General features: G+C 39.3%; 1 protein-coding gene and 1 long non-coding RNA gene across 5 annotated transcripts in view; one reads left to right on the top strand and one right to left on the bottom strand.

The window, feature by feature from the left end:
* Positions 1-13,967, top strand: part of LAMB4 (laminin subunit beta 4) — a 98,877-nt gene extending 84,910 nt beyond the window's left edge. For 2 of the 3 annotated variants that reach the window (XM_079149964.1, XM_079149966.1), the window contains 6 exons: positions 243-387; positions 3,439-3,646; positions 5,780-5,918; positions 8,053-8,229; positions 9,807-9,960; positions 13,823-13,967. In XM_079149964.1, coding sequence (XP_079006090.1) covers positions 243-387; positions 3,439-3,646; positions 5,780-5,918; positions 8,053-8,229; positions 9,807-9,960; positions 13,823-13,962 — 963 coding nt within the window. In that variant the 3' untranslated portion in view covers positions 13,963-13,967. The remainder of the gene's footprint in view (positions 1-242; positions 388-3,438; positions 3,647-5,779; positions 5,919-8,052; positions 8,230-9,806; positions 9,961-13,822) is intronic. The other variant, XM_079149965.1, reaches the window with a different exon arrangement.
* Positions 1-19,581, bottom strand: part of LOC306667432 — a 49,339-nt gene that overhangs the window by 12,362 nt on the left and 17,396 nt on the right. For both annotated transcript variants that reach the window (XR_013765545.1, XR_013765546.1), the window contains exon 2: positions 6,501-6,688. This is a non-coding gene — a long non-coding RNA (uncharacterized lncRNA). The remainder of the gene's footprint in view (positions 1-6,500; positions 6,689-19,581) is intronic.

The following is a 19,581-nucleotide window of genomic DNA, read 5'->3' as shown; positions in this document are numbered from 1 at the left end:
AACATTTTGATCACTGACAATGTTATAAAAGGCAAATTTATGCTACTGGGAAAACATGATAATGAAACAGATATTAATCGCCAATTAAAAGAGTCCTTTAAAATGAATTTGTAGTTTAAGTGTCTAGACTTCTATTTAGTTTTCAGTGACAGTTTTCTTTGGTTCAGCTAGGTAATTAAATATCATGGAATATGCTTAGTCTTTTCACACTTTCTTCATTGTTTTTTTTCCCCTTATTCCAGATCAAAAATATAAATAAACTGGCGGAAGTCTCCAAAAACAATGTCTTGCAACTAAATGAGAAACTGGCAAATATGAAAAACCAAAGTGAATTTGAGGAAGAAAAACTGAATCTTTTCATCAAAAAAGTGAAGAACTTTTTGTTAGGTAATATGTTTACAATATGAGAATTATTTTTGTTTCTTGGCTTTTAAAAATTCATACTCAAGCATTATAACCAAATCTAAATTACATTAATCAGAAATGACATTTCTAAATCAGAAAAATTATGTACCCCTTGGTTCTAAATTAGTTAACAAGAATAATCTCAAAATATTAACTCTGGGCCAAAAAATTATGACTTTCTATATAAGATTAATTTAGTGATAAATCCTAGAATTTAGTTAAATTTCCAAACAAATTAATTCATTCTTTAAAGTTTTCTTACTTTTTTGAAAAAAAGAAATTTCAACATGATGACTCTATCAGATGTCCCAGTGTCAGGATTAGGTAATTTTCTTTGCTGACAGAATCGATATGACATCAAGACATGACAAATGAAAATAATAATCATTTTTAAATGCCAGCTTGCTATTGTATAAAATATACTAACAGATTAATAAACTGTTAGTTTATTAACTCACAGTTAATAAACTGTTACTGATGCCAAGTTATTTGTTGGTTCTCTGTGACTAAGTAAAAGACACTGTTTGATTCCATATTAGTTGTACTGTGTTTTGAGAAAGGTTTGGCCTAAACTCCAAAGAACTATTAAAGATAAATCAAATACTGTATTAGGAAATTGATCTGAAACCATGCTGAGCAAATAAGGCAGTTAAGATACAACACAATACGGAATTAATCTTTGGCTTCCTTTTCCATAAACATTTCCAAATTTAATCATTTAACATTCTCCATGTGAGTGAATTAACAGTGGGGGTGTCCATTATAATCTCTGCAATCCCTTCATTAATCTTTAATATTTATAAGAGATTCCCATGGCCAAGTGTTTTCTTCTATCTCAATGTTTCTGGGGATTATATTAGTACCTTCTTGTCCATGCTCTATTTTGTTGTTTGGTTTTTTGTTTTTTTGGTCTTGGGAATTGAACCCCGGGGTGACATCCCACTGAGACACATCCCCAGCCCTTTTGGTTTTTATTTTGAGGCAGGGTCTCACTAAGTTGCTTACGGCCTCACTAAGTTACTGAAGTTGGCTTTGAATTTGTAATCCTCCTCAGCCTTCAGAGCCACAGGGTTGCTCCAGAGCAACCACTGTGCCTGGTTGTCATGCACTGCTTCTTTTATTTTATTTGTTCTTTTTAGATATACATGACTGTAGAATGTATTTTGGCATATCACACATACATGGAGTATAACTTATTCTAGTTAGGATCCTATTCTTGTGGTTGTCCATGATGCAGAGTTACCCTGGTTGTGTATTCAAATACAAGGATAGGAAATTTATGTCCAATTAATTCTACTGTTCCTCCTATTTGCCTCCCCACTTCCTTCCCTTCTTTCCCCTTTGTCTAATCCAATGGACTTTATTCTTCCCCTTCCCACCCTCCCTTGTTGTGTGTTAGCATCTGCATATCAGAAAGAACACTCAACCTTTATTTTTTTGGGGACTGGCTTACCTCACTTAGCATGATAACCTCCAGTTCCATTCATTTGCTGGCGAATGCCATAATTTCATTCTTCTTTTGGCTGAGTAATATTCACTGTATATATGTACCACATTTTCTTTATCCATTCATCAGTTGAAGGACACCTAGGTTGGTTCCATAGCTTCATTATTGTGAATTGAGCTACCCAATCAACAAATGGGCAAAGGAACTGAACACTTTACAGAAGAAATATGAATAGTCAAAAATATATGAAAAAAATTTTCACATCTCTAGCAATTAAAGAAATGCAAATTGAAACTACACTGAGATTCCATTTCACTCTAGTCAGAATGATAATGATCAAGAATAGAAGTAAAAATAAATGTTGATGAGGATGTGGGGAGAAAGGTACTCTCATACATTGCTGGTGGGACTGCAAATTGGTATAACCACTCTGGAAAGCAGTATGGAGATTCCTTAGAAAACTTGGAATGGAAACACCATTTGATCCAGTTATCTCACTTTTCTACCTACACCCAAGGACTTAAAATCAGTATACTACGGTGACACAGTCACTTTGATGTTTATAGCAGCTCAATTCACAATAGCCAAGCTATGGAGCCAATTTAGATGCCCTTCAACACATGCACTGTTTCTTGCACCACCCTGAGCTTTGGCTTTCTGAAAGCTGCTTGGCTTAGCCTCTTACCCCTCCCCACACCCTATGCACTCTGCCAGTTTAACCTGCATCCCCCAAGACCCAGTTTCAATGCCTGTTTAAAGTCTTTCCTGAAGTATTTTCTCCTTCCTCTGAATCCACAGCATTTTGTCTCATATTTACCATTTCTGCTTTATGATCAATATTTGTATACCCTGGACTTCTATATCCCCACCACTCTTAAAGCCTCAAGAATAAGACCCATGTCTAACCCATCTCTAGTTTTCCCTGCAGGACTCAACATTGTGCCTTGTACATAATGGGTGTTCAGTCAGGAACTGGAGAGTGACAGATGCTTGGGACACCACACCCTAACTGCTGTCTTCCACTTCAGTTCTTAAAGGAGACCAGTTTCACTTCTCTGAAAATCAAGGAATAGATGTTTTCTAAAAACAGGTCTTTGAACAGTAGCATCAGGAGTAGTTGCCCAGTTCTATAGATGAGCAAAAATTGTGAGCCTTTTTATGGTCACGGAGGACCAGAATCGAGTTGTGTTGACTTCATACCCAGTGCCTCATCCCTCTCTATTTCACCGTGTTTAAATTTTAATGGCAGGCATTTAAACATTTTTTCTGCGTTTAATCGGTACAATAAAGAATTCTTGGGGGGATATTTTAGAGCATATGCACAGTGTTCTGAGTCTTTAGTTTTCCATTTTTCTGACACGCATTTGCTCAGCAAGTATTCAGCACTACACAAGCAGCATTTCTGCCAGAGCAAGAGAAGGTTGAGGATGAAGAGCAACTATGGAACATATGCAATCTAGTCCCTGTATTCTAGGGACATGATAATAAATGCAAGGGTATTTGACTTGAGTTTGTTGTGTTTATGTGTACAAGATACGGAGTTTGCTAAGGAAATATGATGAGCTAAAATCCACCTTCTGTTTAAGAGGAAAATGTGCCTCCAGAAGACATAGAGAAGGTTGCAAATCATGTGCTTGACATCTACCTACCACTAACGTCGCAAGATCTAACCCATGAACTTGAAAAAATACAGAAACTTATGCAAATTTGTGAGGACTACAAGACAGAAGTGAACAAGCTTAAAAAAGCAGCAGGTGGAGCCCAAAAGCTTCTGGTAAAGGCTAAAGCAGCTGAGTAAGTGCAGTATTAATATTCTCATCTTACTTTAACAGATCATCTGCTAAAAGCCATCTGAAAAATGTTTGCCCAGGGAGCTATAAAGTGCAGTGAAATTATGCTCTGATAGATTGGTGTCCAAATTAAAGGCTAAACTCTTTTTGGAGGTGCCCCAGGAAGCTGGGTATTTGGGAGGCAGCGTTCAGGGATGCTTGCTTTCTATTTTGCTAAAACTCTAAATACCCTTCCAGTGGGTGAATACTCTTAATACCAATGTGTACCAGTAAATGCCATATACTAATTATATGCCTATATTTTAAAGGTGGCTGAAATCTGATGTCATTTTCCCTTCTTTGCCCATTTTTGGTGATTTTTGGCTTATTATAATAAGCAGTACTTTGGAAATCTTAATTTAATAAAAGACTACAGTAAAAAGATATGATGGTAGAGAACAGAAGAAATGAAAACTATGCCCCAGGAATAATATAGGAGTAAAATGGAATCTATGGCATACAGGGTTAACTAACTCTTGCCTCCTTTTGCCTGTTGACTTAGCCAAGCAAAAAGGCATTATAAAGATATTTTTGTAAGTGTGGAGTGCTGTGTGTCAGGTCACATCATCAGTTGGACGGTAACATGAACATCCAGCACCATTTCTGGACACTCATCAGGGTTGAAACCTGGGCTACCTTCACTGCCTCATCACCCTCTTCTACAAATGAAGGGTACCAGATGCATCTGCAAGTCTAACTCCTTCCAGATTTGTTTGTTTGTTAGGTACCAGGGATTGAACCACTGAGCACAGTCTCAGCCCTTTTAGTATTTTGTTTAGAGACAGGGTCTTGCTAAGTTACTTAGGGCCTCACTAAGTTGCTGAGGCTGGCTTTTAACTCCTGATCCTCCTACGTCAGCCTCCAGAGCTGCTGAAATTACAGGCACACACCACGGCACCTGGCCCTTTCCAGTTTTAATATTTAAAACCAGGAAGCTTAAGTAAGTACAATATGATTAAACAGCTATTAAAAATGTTGATAAAAGATTTTTACTAATATGCAGAGATTTTGTTAGTGTAATGGTAATGCTTTTTAAATTAAGCAACTGAGTTGCACATGGAAGAGGAATTCAATCATGAAAAGAAAAAAATTTCTAGGATAAAATGCTCAAATATGCCACTATCTTTAAAGGTGGTAGAATTACTAGAATTTTTCTCTTTTTCATTTTTTTTGTTACTTTCTAAACTTGCAGTACATTGAAAATATAAAGGAAAAACAATATAGAAAAAATACATACATATATGTAGGAAATAGAAGAAACAGCATAGTGCTCTGGGTATGTTACAGAAGTGAGATGGTGGGGGTGGGGAGTTAATGTTAGGAGGAGGGAAGATTCCCAAAGTCTGGAAAGGGAAAAAGATTCCCACTGGGGTAGAGGACGGTTGGATGGGACAGAGGTTATTTTGCAGTTCAGATAATTCTACTTTGGGCACAAACACTTCTAAGGATGCTTCTGCAAAGGTCACTTAGTACATTCAAATATTCAAATATTTCAGTCACTTAGTACATTCTGTTCAAGGTAGTTTTGAGCCTGTAGATCTCAGTATCTGGCGAATGTTGACTTGAGGTGAGCTACTTTCTGTAAAATAGTCTGTATCACTTGGAATGCTTGTGATTTTAACCTCTGACTGGGCCCCTGTGTGGCTGGAATGTCAGCAAAGCTTAAATAACCCTGAATAAACACAGCCTGCAACGCAGGGCCTTTAGTCCTCTCTTGCTTTCTGTGGGGCCTCTTGACTCGCCTGCCCCCACTCCAGCAAACACCTAGAGAGGGCAGCGGATGTGTGTTTGAGAAATCAGAGAGCTGGAATGAACTGATGATAGTTTCTTTATGCAAATAAATCTGTTTCTACTAGGTTGTGTGTATGTGTGTGTGTGTGTGTGTGTGTGTGTATTCGCGCACACGAGTGTATTGGCATTTAAATATATCTATTTCTCAAAATGAAAACGTCAGTGTTTTGCCTTGCTTAAGAGGAATTTAAATTGACTTCCTAAAGAATTCAGTGAAGGTTTTTGATTGAGTTGAGTGAACTCTCAAGGTGAAGTAAATGAAGAATTGCATATTTATCTAATCTGATATGTTAATATCTTACCTTAGGAAAGCAGCAACCGTCTTGTTAAACCTTGACAAAACATTGAACAAGTTGCAACAAGCTCAGATCACTCAAGGACAGGAAAACTCTACTATTACACAGCTGGCTGCTGAGATAACAAAAATAAAAAAGAATGTACTGCAGGTATTTATCTACCTTTTTTGAAACTAAGCTGAAATAAATGATGAGGATGGAAACAGCACAGTAGTTTTTACATATGGCAATGCCACAATTGTCTTACCTGTCTGCTAAGATTGTCATGGAAATAAATTAAGATCTCAGTGGGATTAAGCATTAAACTAATGTTCTACATTAATATAGTACTGTTACATTCATGTTGACATGATTATGCATTTAATTTATGTTCTTCCGAGCCCTCCATTATTTCATCTAGTTATAACCAATTGTAGGGAATGAGGCAAGTGCTATCACCAATGTGTAACTGAGGAAACTAAGACTCGGGGAGGCTACAAGATTATCTCAGGTCACACAGCTAATTAACGGTAGATCTGAGGCCAGAACTCATGAAAAGGAACAGGCTTGTAAAAGCTCACAAATCAAAGAAAGGAAGAGTTAATTGTTGCAAGATTTTTGTAACTTAACTTGTATGCACTCTGTCAGAGTGTTCAAAAACCAAAATAATATAATAATAATATCTAATAATAATAGATATCTAATAATATAATAATATTATATATAATAATATCTATAATAATAATATCTCACCTAAATAAATGTGTTCCATCCAGAGTTGGTTGGGAGTAGGTCATGGTTTACCCCTGTGATGGTGCAGGGAGAGGAAGCCTGGCAGGTAGAAGACAGAGCAGGACCCGTTCCATGGTGAGAAGGCTTTGCCTCCGTCCTCTGTCATATCCCCATTCTTGAGTTGTGTCTTGTACATCTACTACATGCATCTTGAGAAGAAAATTAAAAAGCAGCAGAATGAGTGGTAACACACCAGGAAATAAAAGTGTTAAATAGAAAGGTGTTGCATACACAGGGTAGCAAGAAAGGGAGACTCCTAGGTTCTTCCCTTCTAGCACATGCTCTAGAATAGGAGTTGGCAAGATCCAGCCATGGCCATGTTGGCTATGGCTGCTTTTACACTGCAATGGCACAGAGTTGAATAGTTGCAACAGAGAATTACAAACCACAAAGTGTAAAACATTTACTATCTGTCCCTTTACAGAAAAAGTGTGTACACTCCAGCTCCAGAAAAACTGCCACACATGTCCAAGGGCACAGGAAGGGATTTCATACTAAAAATATGGCAGACAATACCCAAAGGAGCTCTCTAGTAAAAAAAAAAAAGAACTAGAAATGTTAGATAGGTTACTTAAAAATTGTAGATGTATAGCTATATTAGGAAAGAAAAAAAAAAAAAAAAAACCCTGAGAATTCTCAGAGGCCAAAAATGATAGGAAAGCATGAATCTAGAGAGCTAATCAAGCACTAACCTGACAGCAGGCTCAGGGAGTCTGTCAGTCCCTGGTATGTCGTGGCTTTTGGGTTTGATGGTTGCCATATGTAACAGACAGAAAACAAAGCTCATACAAGCAGGGAACAAGACCCCTGCATAGAGCAGGGACACAGAAGGAAAAACCCTCAGTGAAATGTTAAGACTGCCACTCACACACACACAACAGCCAATAAGGAAATTTGCTTCTGAATAGAGGAGTAACCACACAGGCTGGCTCTCATATGAGTTTGGGACTAAAAGTCACATTACCCAAAAACCCACGCTAGAACTGTCATTAAAAATGGTCCTAGTCATATGAATACACGACCAGTGTAACTCCACATCATTTACAACCACAAGAGTGGGAAGTTATACTCTATGAATGTTCAATATGTCAAAATATGCCATGTCTATCTAAAAAGAGAACAGATAAAAATAAAAAATAAATGGTCCTGGGTTCAAAGCCTATGGAATAGGTGGAATGGCAAAGAGTAGATTCAGGCTAGAGGCTGCCTTTGGGGAGGAAAGGAGGTGGCCTGGGAGGGGAGTGGGACACAGAGGGCTCTGTCTCAGGGTCAGGGCTTTATTCCTAAACCGACTGGTGGGTCCATGGATATTTGCCATATTTTTTTTCAATACCTTAGTACATCTAAAATGTTTCATTATACCCTTTCTAAAATAAATGCAACATTAAAGTTGAAGGCACTATTTTTCTTTCCATCTAGTTTAATTTTTTCTTTTTTGAGAGGTTAATGTAATTTATTTTCTTGTTTGCTTAATAAAGTGCCTTGTCTTTTCTGGTCTTTAAATCAACAACAGGCTGAAAAGCAAACCAAGAAAATGAAGAATAAGCAACTTGACTTAGCAAAGAAGCTAACAGAGCAGGAGGATGGACTCTCCCTGCTGCGGACCAAGTGGCAAAGGAACCAAGACCAAGCAGGCAGGGCGAAAGTTCAGGCTGAATCTGCCCGTCGCCATGCTGGGGGTGCTGAGAAGGTCATTAAGCCCTACCACTTCCACCAAAAGCAGACAAACAGTGCTTTTTTGAAGGATAATCCTTTAATCCCAGACTTCTGTGCCATTTCTCAGCATTTCCTTTACTGCTCATCCATGCTCAGTGGTACATGGTACATGTTTCTAGGGATCCTGATGCACGGAGGATCTTGTGCAGAGGAAGGTTGTCCCTGTAGAGGGCAGAAGCCACTGACTAAATCTTGGAGTATTATCTCCCCATCTGCCCCTATGAGCATTCTCGGTGATATCAAATAGTCCATAAATCAAAATTTTCCTGAACCCTCATACTCTCACAGTTTATGTTGTTTTTCTATGTTGTATGTGTCTACCCTTTACTCTAATTCAGTCACTTAACATATAAAGAAAACAGTAAATGAAGCCAGTTATGGTTGTGTATGCCTGTAATCCCAGCGACTTGGGAGGCTGAGGCAGGAAGATCACAAATTCAAGGCCAGCCTTAGCAACTTAGCCAGGCCCTAAGCAACTTAGTGAGACCCTGTCTCAAAAAATAAAAAGGGCTGGGGATGTGGTTCAGTGGTTAAGTGCCCGTGAGTTCAATTCCCAATACAAAAAAAAAAAAAAAAAGAAAGAAAGAAAGAAAAGAAAAGAAAAAGAAAGAAAGTGAAGAAAGTGAAAAAAAATAGTAAATGGAAGTCATCCCCATAAAGAATAGATCAAGTTACAAACATAAGAGTGGGTTAGTTAGATGGTAGCAGAAAGTGGCCCATTAATTTAGATTGCTGAAAGAACCTATCAACTCATCCTCTTGCCAGAAATCTTTGGTTGGACGCATTAATACAGTTGCTTAAACAAAAGAAAGACGTTAGTGTTTTTACAATTGCCTATTCTCTTGCTTTTAATTCCTAATGCGCTGAGTAAAATTTCCACTGACTCAGAGGTTGAGAACATTTTCTATAGAGCAGATGTTGAGAAAGGGGTTTCCTGCTCACCTGTATCCCACTTCAATACTGCATGGCTGGCTCTGGTCTTTGTTTAGCTGCTTAACCTTCCAGATGGTCAACCACACACTCACCCAAAGATTTTCATCCTATTTCCAGGAGATCCCTTCATACTAACACTTCTTCCTTTCCTGCCTCCTTACAACCTCCTCTTACCTTTTTGCACCAAAGAATGTATCCTTACTGCCTCTAAATCCTCACCACTCTGTTATCCGAAGGTGTCCAACTGTTCAGTCATCTGAATGAGTCTTATCAAGGAATCTTGTCAATTAGATCATTTCTGTCTTTTGTATTTTCCATCCTTAAGATAGTGTAGGACAAACAGTGCCTCACAGGCAATTGCCTTAGCATGCAATAATGACTGATATTTCATAGCAAAGAAGTTTACTTTTAATTAATTGAAACTAAGAATTTTTTTCAACCTGAAAAAAGGCAAACATGCAAATGCAATCCCCTTGGAAATATCAGGTTAACTCTGGAACACTGACTGGATTACGGTTTCCTTGATATTCCTTGTATGAAGGGTACTAGGAGAATCATCTGCCTATGTAGGTGCTTTATGGATGCTTTCTGATGATGGGAGTGTGACTCTTGTTACAGGAGTTTCTTGAGCTGAAAAAACAGTACACTGTTATTCAACATGAGGTGCAGGCTACAGGACTGACAAAGGAAACAATCAGAAGAGTCCAACAGCTAAAAGATGCCGCCATGATATTGGCTGGGGATACAGAGGACAAGATGAAAAGAATAACAGGTATCTATCTATCTTGTACCCACCCCACCAGTCTCACCATGACATCCTAATATTCCACCTTCCTTGTAGAATTTATGCCAATTGCAATTTATCATTGACCCAATTTAACTGCTGAGCAGGGTGAAGTAGGAATTGGTCTTGTGTTTCCAGGACAGCAAAGTAACGAGACTTTTGCACGTGAATTTACCTATAAAGGTAGATGTTGGGCACCAGCCTTGCATTAATCAGAACAAACTGAGATTCCCTTTGGTTGCTTTGCAATGTCCTTTTCATTACTCAGTGTTCTCAGCTAGAGGTGAGGTATCTGAAGAAAGTTTTGCTTGTGAGGTCAGGGGTGTTGCTCAACATACTACAAAGCACAGGACAGCTGCCCCAAATTTTAACAGTGGTGAGGTTGAGAGTCCCTGTCCTAAGCTAAGTGGCTTATTTTTCATCTCACGTAAATTACTCTTGTGGGTTCAGTATGACTCTAATGCACTAGGTCATCTAGCAAAGATTAGTAGGCAGCAATTCAAAAGGAATCATTTTCTTTGGACAAGAATTTTGATTAAAATGAAAATTCCAATGCATTCAAAGTATAGTAAACATGAAACATGTACAATCAGAAAGTAAATCAGAATCTTCTTTTCCACAACTGATATTCATGAATTTTCTGGGCAATCATCATGTCCTCAACTACCTCTAGTCAAGAAATATCAAGTGACGAGTTGTATAGTCTTACACGTGGTCATATTTATTGTCTCCCAAAGCTTTAAAACTAATTATATTCTTTTGGAATAGAAGTAACTCTTGAAATACTAACCCAGACAAGAGTCCTTACTTGGAGACACTTCTTCATTATAAAATGAGACTTTGGCCTTACAACAGCTGATGTCATCACTATGACATAAAAAAAGCAAAAATACAACATGGGTCTGGGCCAAATCAGGAAAAAGACACACCAAACTGTTAACATTACTTATCTCTGGAGAGACAGTGGGGTGAAAAGGAAACCACTGTGTTTTTACATTTATATAATTATCTTAAAAATAGTGGGCTTGTGGGTAATTTTTTTCATTTTTCAACATTTTCCAGAAAAATATTATTTTTAAAGGAAATCCTAGGACAGACTCAGAAAGGCAGAGTTTTTTTTTTTTAACCTTAACTTCTATAGCCAATACCATGAAAACCAGTTTCCATTATTCTAGACCTTGGTCCTTACTATCAGAGCAAAAACATAGGAAGACTATTTGTGTACTATATTTTATGTTAAAGTCCAAATTGTTCCCACTTACCACATTAACTGAAATTTATAGTTAATGCAATTGGGTTAGAAGAGAAGTTTAGGTTAGAAGACTTCTCAGAGTCTAAAATAAGCATTCTGCTTTATTTTCTCTTTTTACTAAAAAGCTATTTTTACCACTCAACAAGATAGAAAAATAAGACATTGGTTTGGCTATCTGCCATACTCTTCTGCTTGAGAAGGAGCAGAACATTTATTAGGAAGAGATGCCAATGGCATCCCAAGAGAAGCTTTGGCAGCATCAAAGTTAAGTGGCCAGGCAGCATGCCACACACCTGTAATCGCAGCAATTTGGGAGGCCGCAAGTTCAAGGTCAGCCTGGGCAACTTAGTGAGACATCTTAAAATAAAAAAATAAAAAGGACTGGGGTGGAGTGCCCCTGGGTTCAATCCCCAGTACCAAGAAAGGAAAAAAAAAAAAAAAAAAAAGATTTAAGAGTGGCAGATAGACCCCAGTCTGCAGCCAGGGTCCCTCATAAAACTTTCTGTCAGGGTTCCAGCAAGAAACAGAAAGCATATTGACCACAGTTTTGGATAATGTATTTATAAGTAGAATCATCTCGGTTACATATTCACTATATAACAAACCACCCCAAAATCTGATGGCTTGAGAACAACAACCTTATCCTTGCCATGGGTTGCTAGGGAGGTTCCTCTGCCAGTCTCCACTGGATTGCTCAAATAGCTGCATACAGCTGATGGGCCAGCTGGGGAACAGGCATGGCTCATGTGTAGGGGGCTCTCTCCACATGGCCTATATCCAAGGTTGCTTCATGGTACAGAGGTTTCAGGGTTCCGTGAGAGTGAGACTAGAAGGTGCCAAGTTGCTAAGGTCCTGCAACATCATGTCTTCTCATTTCTTCTGGTCAAACAACTCATGAAGCCAGCCCAGTTTCAAGAGTGGGGAGGGACTGGGTGACTAGCAGTAATGAGAGGCCATTAGCATCCCTATGCCTGAAGGGGAGGGGGGGGAGCAGGAGTGTTGCCAGGGCCCTGCAAACACTGGAGGGTTAGGGAAAGGTACCCACTAGAACTGGAGCCAAAAGACGAAGAGCTGCCAGAACCCAGCTACTGGTTAGGGATGGAAACCAATGGCTTGATCCCCCTCTGATCACTTCCCGGCACATTCTACTGGCCAAGCGTGAATGAACACCAGAATTCAAGGAAGCAGGTGACATCATCTATGGAGGTTACCTTTCCAGAATACAGAGCAGGATGGAGAATAGACCTGGAGGGGAACTGTGAGGCAGCCAGCTTGGCCATATTAACTTACCTGGTAGAAACACAGGGGTCTTTTTTTCATTATTTTAGTGAAAATATAATGTTGAATCCTCTTTTCTTTCCCAAATGACCTTTACTTGGAAGTTTCTAGTGGCTCTTATCCCCTTCCACAGAAGCTCTTCAGTCTTGGAACCATTGTGGCCACTAAAATGTTCAGAATCAGTCTTTCTTCATTGAGCTTCTATCTGATGGTTTTCATTTTATTTCCTCAGAATGACAAAGAACATATCCACTCTGCTTTCCTAAGCTGGCTTTCAAGTACTTGCAAAGAGCTAAGTCACATGCCCTGAATCTTCTTTTCTCCACATGAAACATCACCAGTTAACTCAACATTTGTTCAGAGGACAGTTTCAAATGTCTTCAGCAATCTGGCTCTTTCTTCTCCACACATGTCAGTGTGCAAATTAGTCCAAACCTACCCATTTGGTGTGGTCTGACCAAGTGAAGTGAGACATTTACTTTCCTTCTTCTACCTAAGGTCAGAGTCTCTTTCCAAAAGGCCACATCTTGCTGTTAATGGTATCTCTCTACAGATCTTCTATCCACTGCTGTATGGGCTCCTTATTAAAGTTTACTAGAATTCCCAACTGCTTGTTGAATAAAGAATGAATAAATGTTAGATGGACAGAAAGATCAACCTATACAGCCGTGAACTGTTGGAGGAATGGGAATGAGGCAAGCAAGTAGCACTTTGCTTTACAGTTCAGGGACTTCAATGTTAGCAGGCAAGATGAAGAATAAAAATGTCAGTCTTTTTTTCTGAAAATTTGGGAAACTCTAAAGCAAAGAACTTATGTTTCTAAATGAAGTTAAAGTTATAAGAACAAACCTTTGGAAATATGGTACTTCACTAAATCCAGTCAAGGATGTTGTTAATCCTTGTTAAACAAGGAATGTTGTGTTGTGTTGTGTTGTGTTTTGTATTTTTGGTACCAGGGATTGAACCAGGGACATTTAACCACTAAGCCACATCCCCAGCCCTTTTAATTTTTTTTTTTTTTTTGACAGGGTCTCACTAAGTTGCTTAGGGCTTTGTTTCTAATGAATTCTAACCAGCTACAGCCTTACATTTTTTAAAATGCCTTTATGTATAAAATTTCTAGATAAAAAGATCAATTTCCTCTGATGTATGTGAAGACCTTGAGAAGGCTGGTGGAAAGAGATGTTTCATCCATGGGGTCAAAGCACAAAACTAAATACATCTTAAAAAGACACATAAATCTCTGTTTGGTAAAATGTGGATGTCCAGAAGGAATCTACCAAATGGGTGTATGTCATTTCTTTCACTTTCTTCTTTCAGATTTAGAGAAGAAGATCCAAGATTTGAATTTAAGTAGACAAGAAAAAGCTGATCAACTGAAACAATTAGAAGAGCAAGTTGTTGCCATTAAAAATGAAATTGTTGAGCATGAAAATAAATATGCCACCTGCTATACTTAGGCAGAGTTAAGGCCCAAAAGCTTGTGCCTGTGTTTCTGGCTTTTGATACACAAACCTGCTGAACTGGTGAGATACAAAGGTTACCCTCTCCTGCCTCCCTTCCCTCATCCTCTCCTCGCTAGAGATCTGCTCCATGTGGCTGGAGGGAGGAACTGGGCCAAAGAAGGGCCACTTGGATGCCACATCAGAGTAGAAAGAACTGGTCTCTATTTTCAGAGACCTTTCCTCTTCCCTTTTTATCTCTTTCAGAACTCAAAAGTAGTTGGTACACAAGACAAGTAAAATTTCAAATAAGCACATACTAAAAATCATTTTGAGCTGGGTATGGTGGTGCATGCCTGTAATCCCAGCAGCTCAGGAGGCTGAGAGGAGAATCACAAGTTCTAAACCAGCCTCAGCAACTTAGTAAGGCCCTAAGCAACTTAGCAAGACCCTGTCTCAAAAAAATAAATAAATAAATAAATAAATAAATAAAATAAAAAGGGCTGGGGATGTGGCTCAGCTGTTAATTTCCCCTGGGTTTGATCCCCAGGGGAAATAAATAAAAATAAAAAAATAAAAATCATTTCAGTCAAATTAATTTAAACATTAAGTAAAGATCTCTAGTAGTAGGAAGGAATGCAGATGTGTATTCTAGATTGTCCTTTTTTATTTATTTGAATTGCTTTATTTGTAAAACTATTATTCCATTTGAATAAAATTCACACAATTCAAAATGTCACTTGCAGTTACAGCCACTTTCCTACAGACTCATTCTCTCATCCAGAGGACTCTGTTTGCCCGAGATGACATTGGAACAATGTCAAAAAGATAAATATTGAACTACTTTTCACAATTTGTGGATATTTTTTGTTGTAAAAAACTCTTCTTGTTTTTAAAAGAACAGCAATCATGTTCTTATTGTTTAGTATAAAACATCTGACATTTCATTTCAAAAAAAGACTGATTTCACATTAACTTTTTTGCATGTGTGATTTATAACAGAGCACATTGCTTCTGTTCATGAATGCTATCCTTCAGAGGGATAATTGTAAAGGAATTTGCCCCCACGTTTTTAATAAAAAATAATATACATCAACACTGATACATGAAAGAGGAAGAGCAGCTGGAGCCATTTCTAGCTTAATAAAAATGGGATTTATAAATTCAACAAAGAGCTTTAATTTTGCACATGGGTATGAAATTCATTAAAAGGTAGGTTATTAAAGAAAAATGCAGAATCTATTTCCCTGCAGATCCTAAAGAATAGAAGGAAATTTTTCTTCAGGAAGGACCACCCCAGAAATTTCTCTTGAAGCATACAATCATAATTCTCCACCTATCCAGCATTGAGACTTTTGCAAGTCTCCACCCACGACCAGTGTATAAAATGACTCAGAGAGTCAAAAATATAACTCCCAAAACCTTAGTTCTTTATTCCAATGTTAAGGCTGGATGGAACACACTCCAGCTTTCCATAGGATACTTTGGACACAGATAATGTTGCAAGCGTGGATTTGTTGTGGTCGTTGTTTGTTTCCAAAAGCGATATTCAATTGTTCTTCCTTTTCAGTGATCAGAGACTATAGAAGGAATAGGTCAGGGGATGTGGAAATAGCTAAAGAGAGTAGTTTTTGTTTGCTGGCTGGGAAGACTTAACTGGCTATGGAGTTCTGGAGAGGCAGGAAAATCCCCAGGCATCAGGAAAACACACTCATGGTGAAACCAAGTGCAAAGGCAAGATAAACCCCTCATCTCAGCAGACCGCCCCGCCCTCCACCGCCCCAGGCATTGTGGTTGGAAGAGGTTAGGAAGCAGTAATGTACTTTGGAAAAACTGCAATTACACCTTATTGTGCTTTCTAACATCTGCTATTTAAAATAATTAGCTTCTGTTGTCTAAAAAATGTACCTATGTGAAAAAGCTTATTCCTCAGTAATGTTGGGAAAATCATTCTAACTTCTATTTCTTGCTATACCCATTGTTCAAGATGTGACCTAGGTAAGATTCAGTGATCACTTCTACATTGAACTTCTACATTCAATAATACACTTATTAGTCAGCGATACACTTATACTGAACTTATACATTCAGTATCACTTGTACATTGCAAAGCAATTTGACAGTGTGTATCAAAATCTGTCACTGAGACCTAATATTTCCATAGTTGAACCTGTATACATAGAAAATTATCCTAAATATGGGGGATGATGCTTTGTGGATAAATCACTGCAGCACTCCGTATATTAAATATGCAAAGTAAATAAAGATGTAAAGCATCTTGCTATAGTGTGGATCTGGAATGTCCCCCAAAGCCCCATGTGTTAAAGGCTTGTCCCCAGCCCATGATGCTATTAGGAACCTTAAGAAGTGAGGCCTAGAGGGATGAAGTTAGGACACTTGGGTGGAGCACGTCCTCAAAGAGGGCATTGGGGCCCTGTCTCTTTCTGGTTTCTCTTTTTGCTTCCTAGTCACCATGAAGTGAACAGGCCTTCTCCACCATGCACTCCCACCATGATGTACTGTGCCACCAAAGGCCCAGAGTCACAGGACCCGGCAAACATGGACTGAAAACTCTGAAAATTGTGGGCCGAAATAAACCTTTCCTCCTTTAAAGTCAATTATCTCAGGCATTCTGTCAAAGAAACCTGACTAGTACCTGTCTATACATGATAGTCAACTGGCAATATGATTAAAAGATCATTTTAATTTGTCTGTGAAATAGTTATATGCAGAGATCAACACATGAGAAGTCTTTACCTGAGAGACTAATCTGGAGAAGTCTAGACTGAATCTAGAGCATCTCAGAGCAGGGGATGTGTGACAGCAAGAGTAAGAGAGCCAAGTTTGGAACTAAGTAGTGGCCAGGCAATGGCCACTGAGACTGGTACAATAATGGGAGCAGGCAAGAAAGATCTAAGCTGCTAGACATGGGAGGTAGAACAAGAAGATGACCGGTAGCCTGGGGAGATCACAGATTCTGGGTGGGCCAGTGAGGTAACTGGAAACCCTGTTACAAAGGCCAAGTTAAAAGCATTTGGAACAAACTAGTCATATCAAGAAATCAATATAAATATCAGGGAACAAGTTGACCAGGAAGCTGATGTGGTCCATTAAGGAGATAATTTTCTCCTCCTAGATTAGAAACCAATTCCAGGGAAAGGGCAGCTCAGAGATGAGAACAATTAGGCAAAGGCACCAACCTGGCAAAATAAAGTGAAGGAACTCCAAAAGCAGATTCTGGCAAGGACCCGTGAGGTTCATGGGGCACAGGCTAGAAATTGTTGTCCAGTACCCATCTCCCCACTACTTCCTATTGGTAACAGAACTTCTCCATGTTTTAACTGGGTACATAGTTGCTCATATTTTAATCTCCATATTTTAACCTCCCTTTCAGTTCAACATAACCATGTGACTATATTCTGACCAAGAAGATGTAAGAGTAGGGGTACTGTGCAACTGCCAGGACACAACTTCAAAAGGAAGCTAGTTGCCCTTTATGATAGGCAGAATAATGGCCACAAAAGATTTCCATGTCCACAGAACCCCTGAGGGTGCAAAGTTACATGGAAAAGAGAAATTAAAGTCACAGATAGAAGTAAGGTACTAACCAGCCACGCCCAAGATGAAGAGGTTAGCCGGGGTTACCCAGGCAGGCCCAACGTAATCCCAGGGGTCTTTAAAAGTAGAAGAGGGAGGCAGGAGAGAGAGAGGGTGGCATGAGGAATACTTGGCCAGACCCTGCCGGCTTTGATGATGGATAAAAGGGCCTCTAGAAGCTGGAAAAACAGGGAGAGAGATTCTCCCCTGGACAGTCCAGAGAGGAGTTTAACCATCCTTGATTTCAGCCTGGTGACACCTGTGTCAGACTTCTGCAGAACTGTAAGCTACATTTGTGAGGTTTTAAGCCTTTAAGTTTGTGGTAATTTTTCACAGAAGCAATAGGAAACTAATAACATCCTCCATTTGTTTGGTTGTTGTATGGTTTTTTCCCCCTCTTTGATCTGGAATATAGCTGTAACCACATACAAAGATAACCTGGCAAAACAAGACAGGGGAAACAGGTCCCTGGCTGGCAGTATCAGGGTCCCAGCAGGAAAGAGAGGATACAACTGGGACATTTTAATGAGAGCCATTTATAGATGTGGGCAGAGTAAAGAAAAGCCACAGGGACCATGCAGCACTCATAGTCAGCATCAGGCAGGGGCCATCACCAAGCTCAGCCTGAGGGTAAACGGGTGACGAGTGAACACTTAGATTGTGGGAAGGCTGCTTAACAGGAACTACGGTCTTTGGTCAAAGGATCCAACCATTTGTGACAACCTGGCAGGGAATCTGAGGGTATAAATACTCTCATGTCACTCTCCCCTCATGCCCAGTCTCTTGCTGGCTGATATTCCCATGCAGATCAGCTCTCTGTGGCACAGAGCCACAGGCACATAGATACAGACAGGCACAGTGACCTTGTGGGTTAAAGCTGTGTGTATGTGCCTGACTCCCTTGGATGACCTACAGGCCTAAACTTGTACATGGAAGTAAAGCAAACCTGTTGTTTAAGTCATGATGACTTTGGTCTCTCTTAAAGCAACTGAACTAACATCCTCATTAGTACCTTCGAGACATTAGGGGACCCTAAATCCTCTCCAGCCTGCTACAGCAGTCCTTCCATCGCTGGAGCATGGGGATGGTAGACCAAGGCTCAGGAGACGAGTGAAATCTTGCTGTGTCCCCTGCATGACTTCAGATGATGAACAGCCTCTGAATCTCAGGTCTTCATTTCCTTCAGCTGTAAATGCCAATAATAGGCTAGTCTACTTCTCAGGGTTACTGAACTAATTCACGTAAAAGGCTTTGAGAAGAGTGAGGTGTTGCAGAAATCCTTCAAGTCATTGCTGTTGCTGCATCCTGTAAGCTACATTTGTGTCCCCTTCTGTGACATTGCTGCTGAAGTACTGTCTGCTTTGAAATTCCATCCACTTTACTCTCAGACCTAACTATGCCATACAGCACACCCTGAAGACTTCTCTCTCTAGCCTAGCCCAAATTCCTCTCACTAAAATTCTCCCTTATGTTGTCAGTGGGCTAATGTGCCATGTCTGGTCAGATAGTAAGTTCCATAAGGACACTGAGCATGTGTCCTTTTTTGTGTTTTATGGAACTTAGCACAGTGTGGAGCAATCTAAATATTGGTTCACTTGCATAAATTGACTCCAAATTGAAGCAAAGAAGCAATGAAGTAACATTTTTCAACCATACTGTACTATGAAACCAGTTCACCATATGCTTCAGACCCTTTAAAGTGTAATTGAGAACAACTGGAATGTTTATCTCAAGTTTTAAAGAGATTGTCAAGTGGGAATGCAATTTGTGTCAGAATATGCTTTTTTTTTTTTTTTTTTTTGCTGGGCATGGTGGTTCACACTTGTAATCCCAGAGACTTGGGAGGCTAAGACAGGAGGATCCCAAGTTCAAGGTCAGCCTTAGCAATGTAGCAAGGCCCTGTCTCAAAACTGAGGGTGTGGGGACTAGGTATGTAGCTTAGTGGTAAAGTGTCCAGGGTTCGAACCCTAATAATACATACATTTGTAATCTTCTCCTCTCATTAACTAACATCCTCAATAGCAGCCACTAAAATCCTTC

The sequence above is a fragment of the Sciurus vulgaris genome (genome assembly GCF_902686455.1).
Source record: "Sciurus vulgaris genome assembly, chromosome: 8".
Taxonomy (NCBI): domain Eukaryota; kingdom Metazoa; phylum Chordata; class Mammalia; order Rodentia; family Sciuridae; genus Sciurus; species Sciurus vulgaris.
This window is presented reverse-complemented; position numbering and strand designations above follow the sequence as displayed.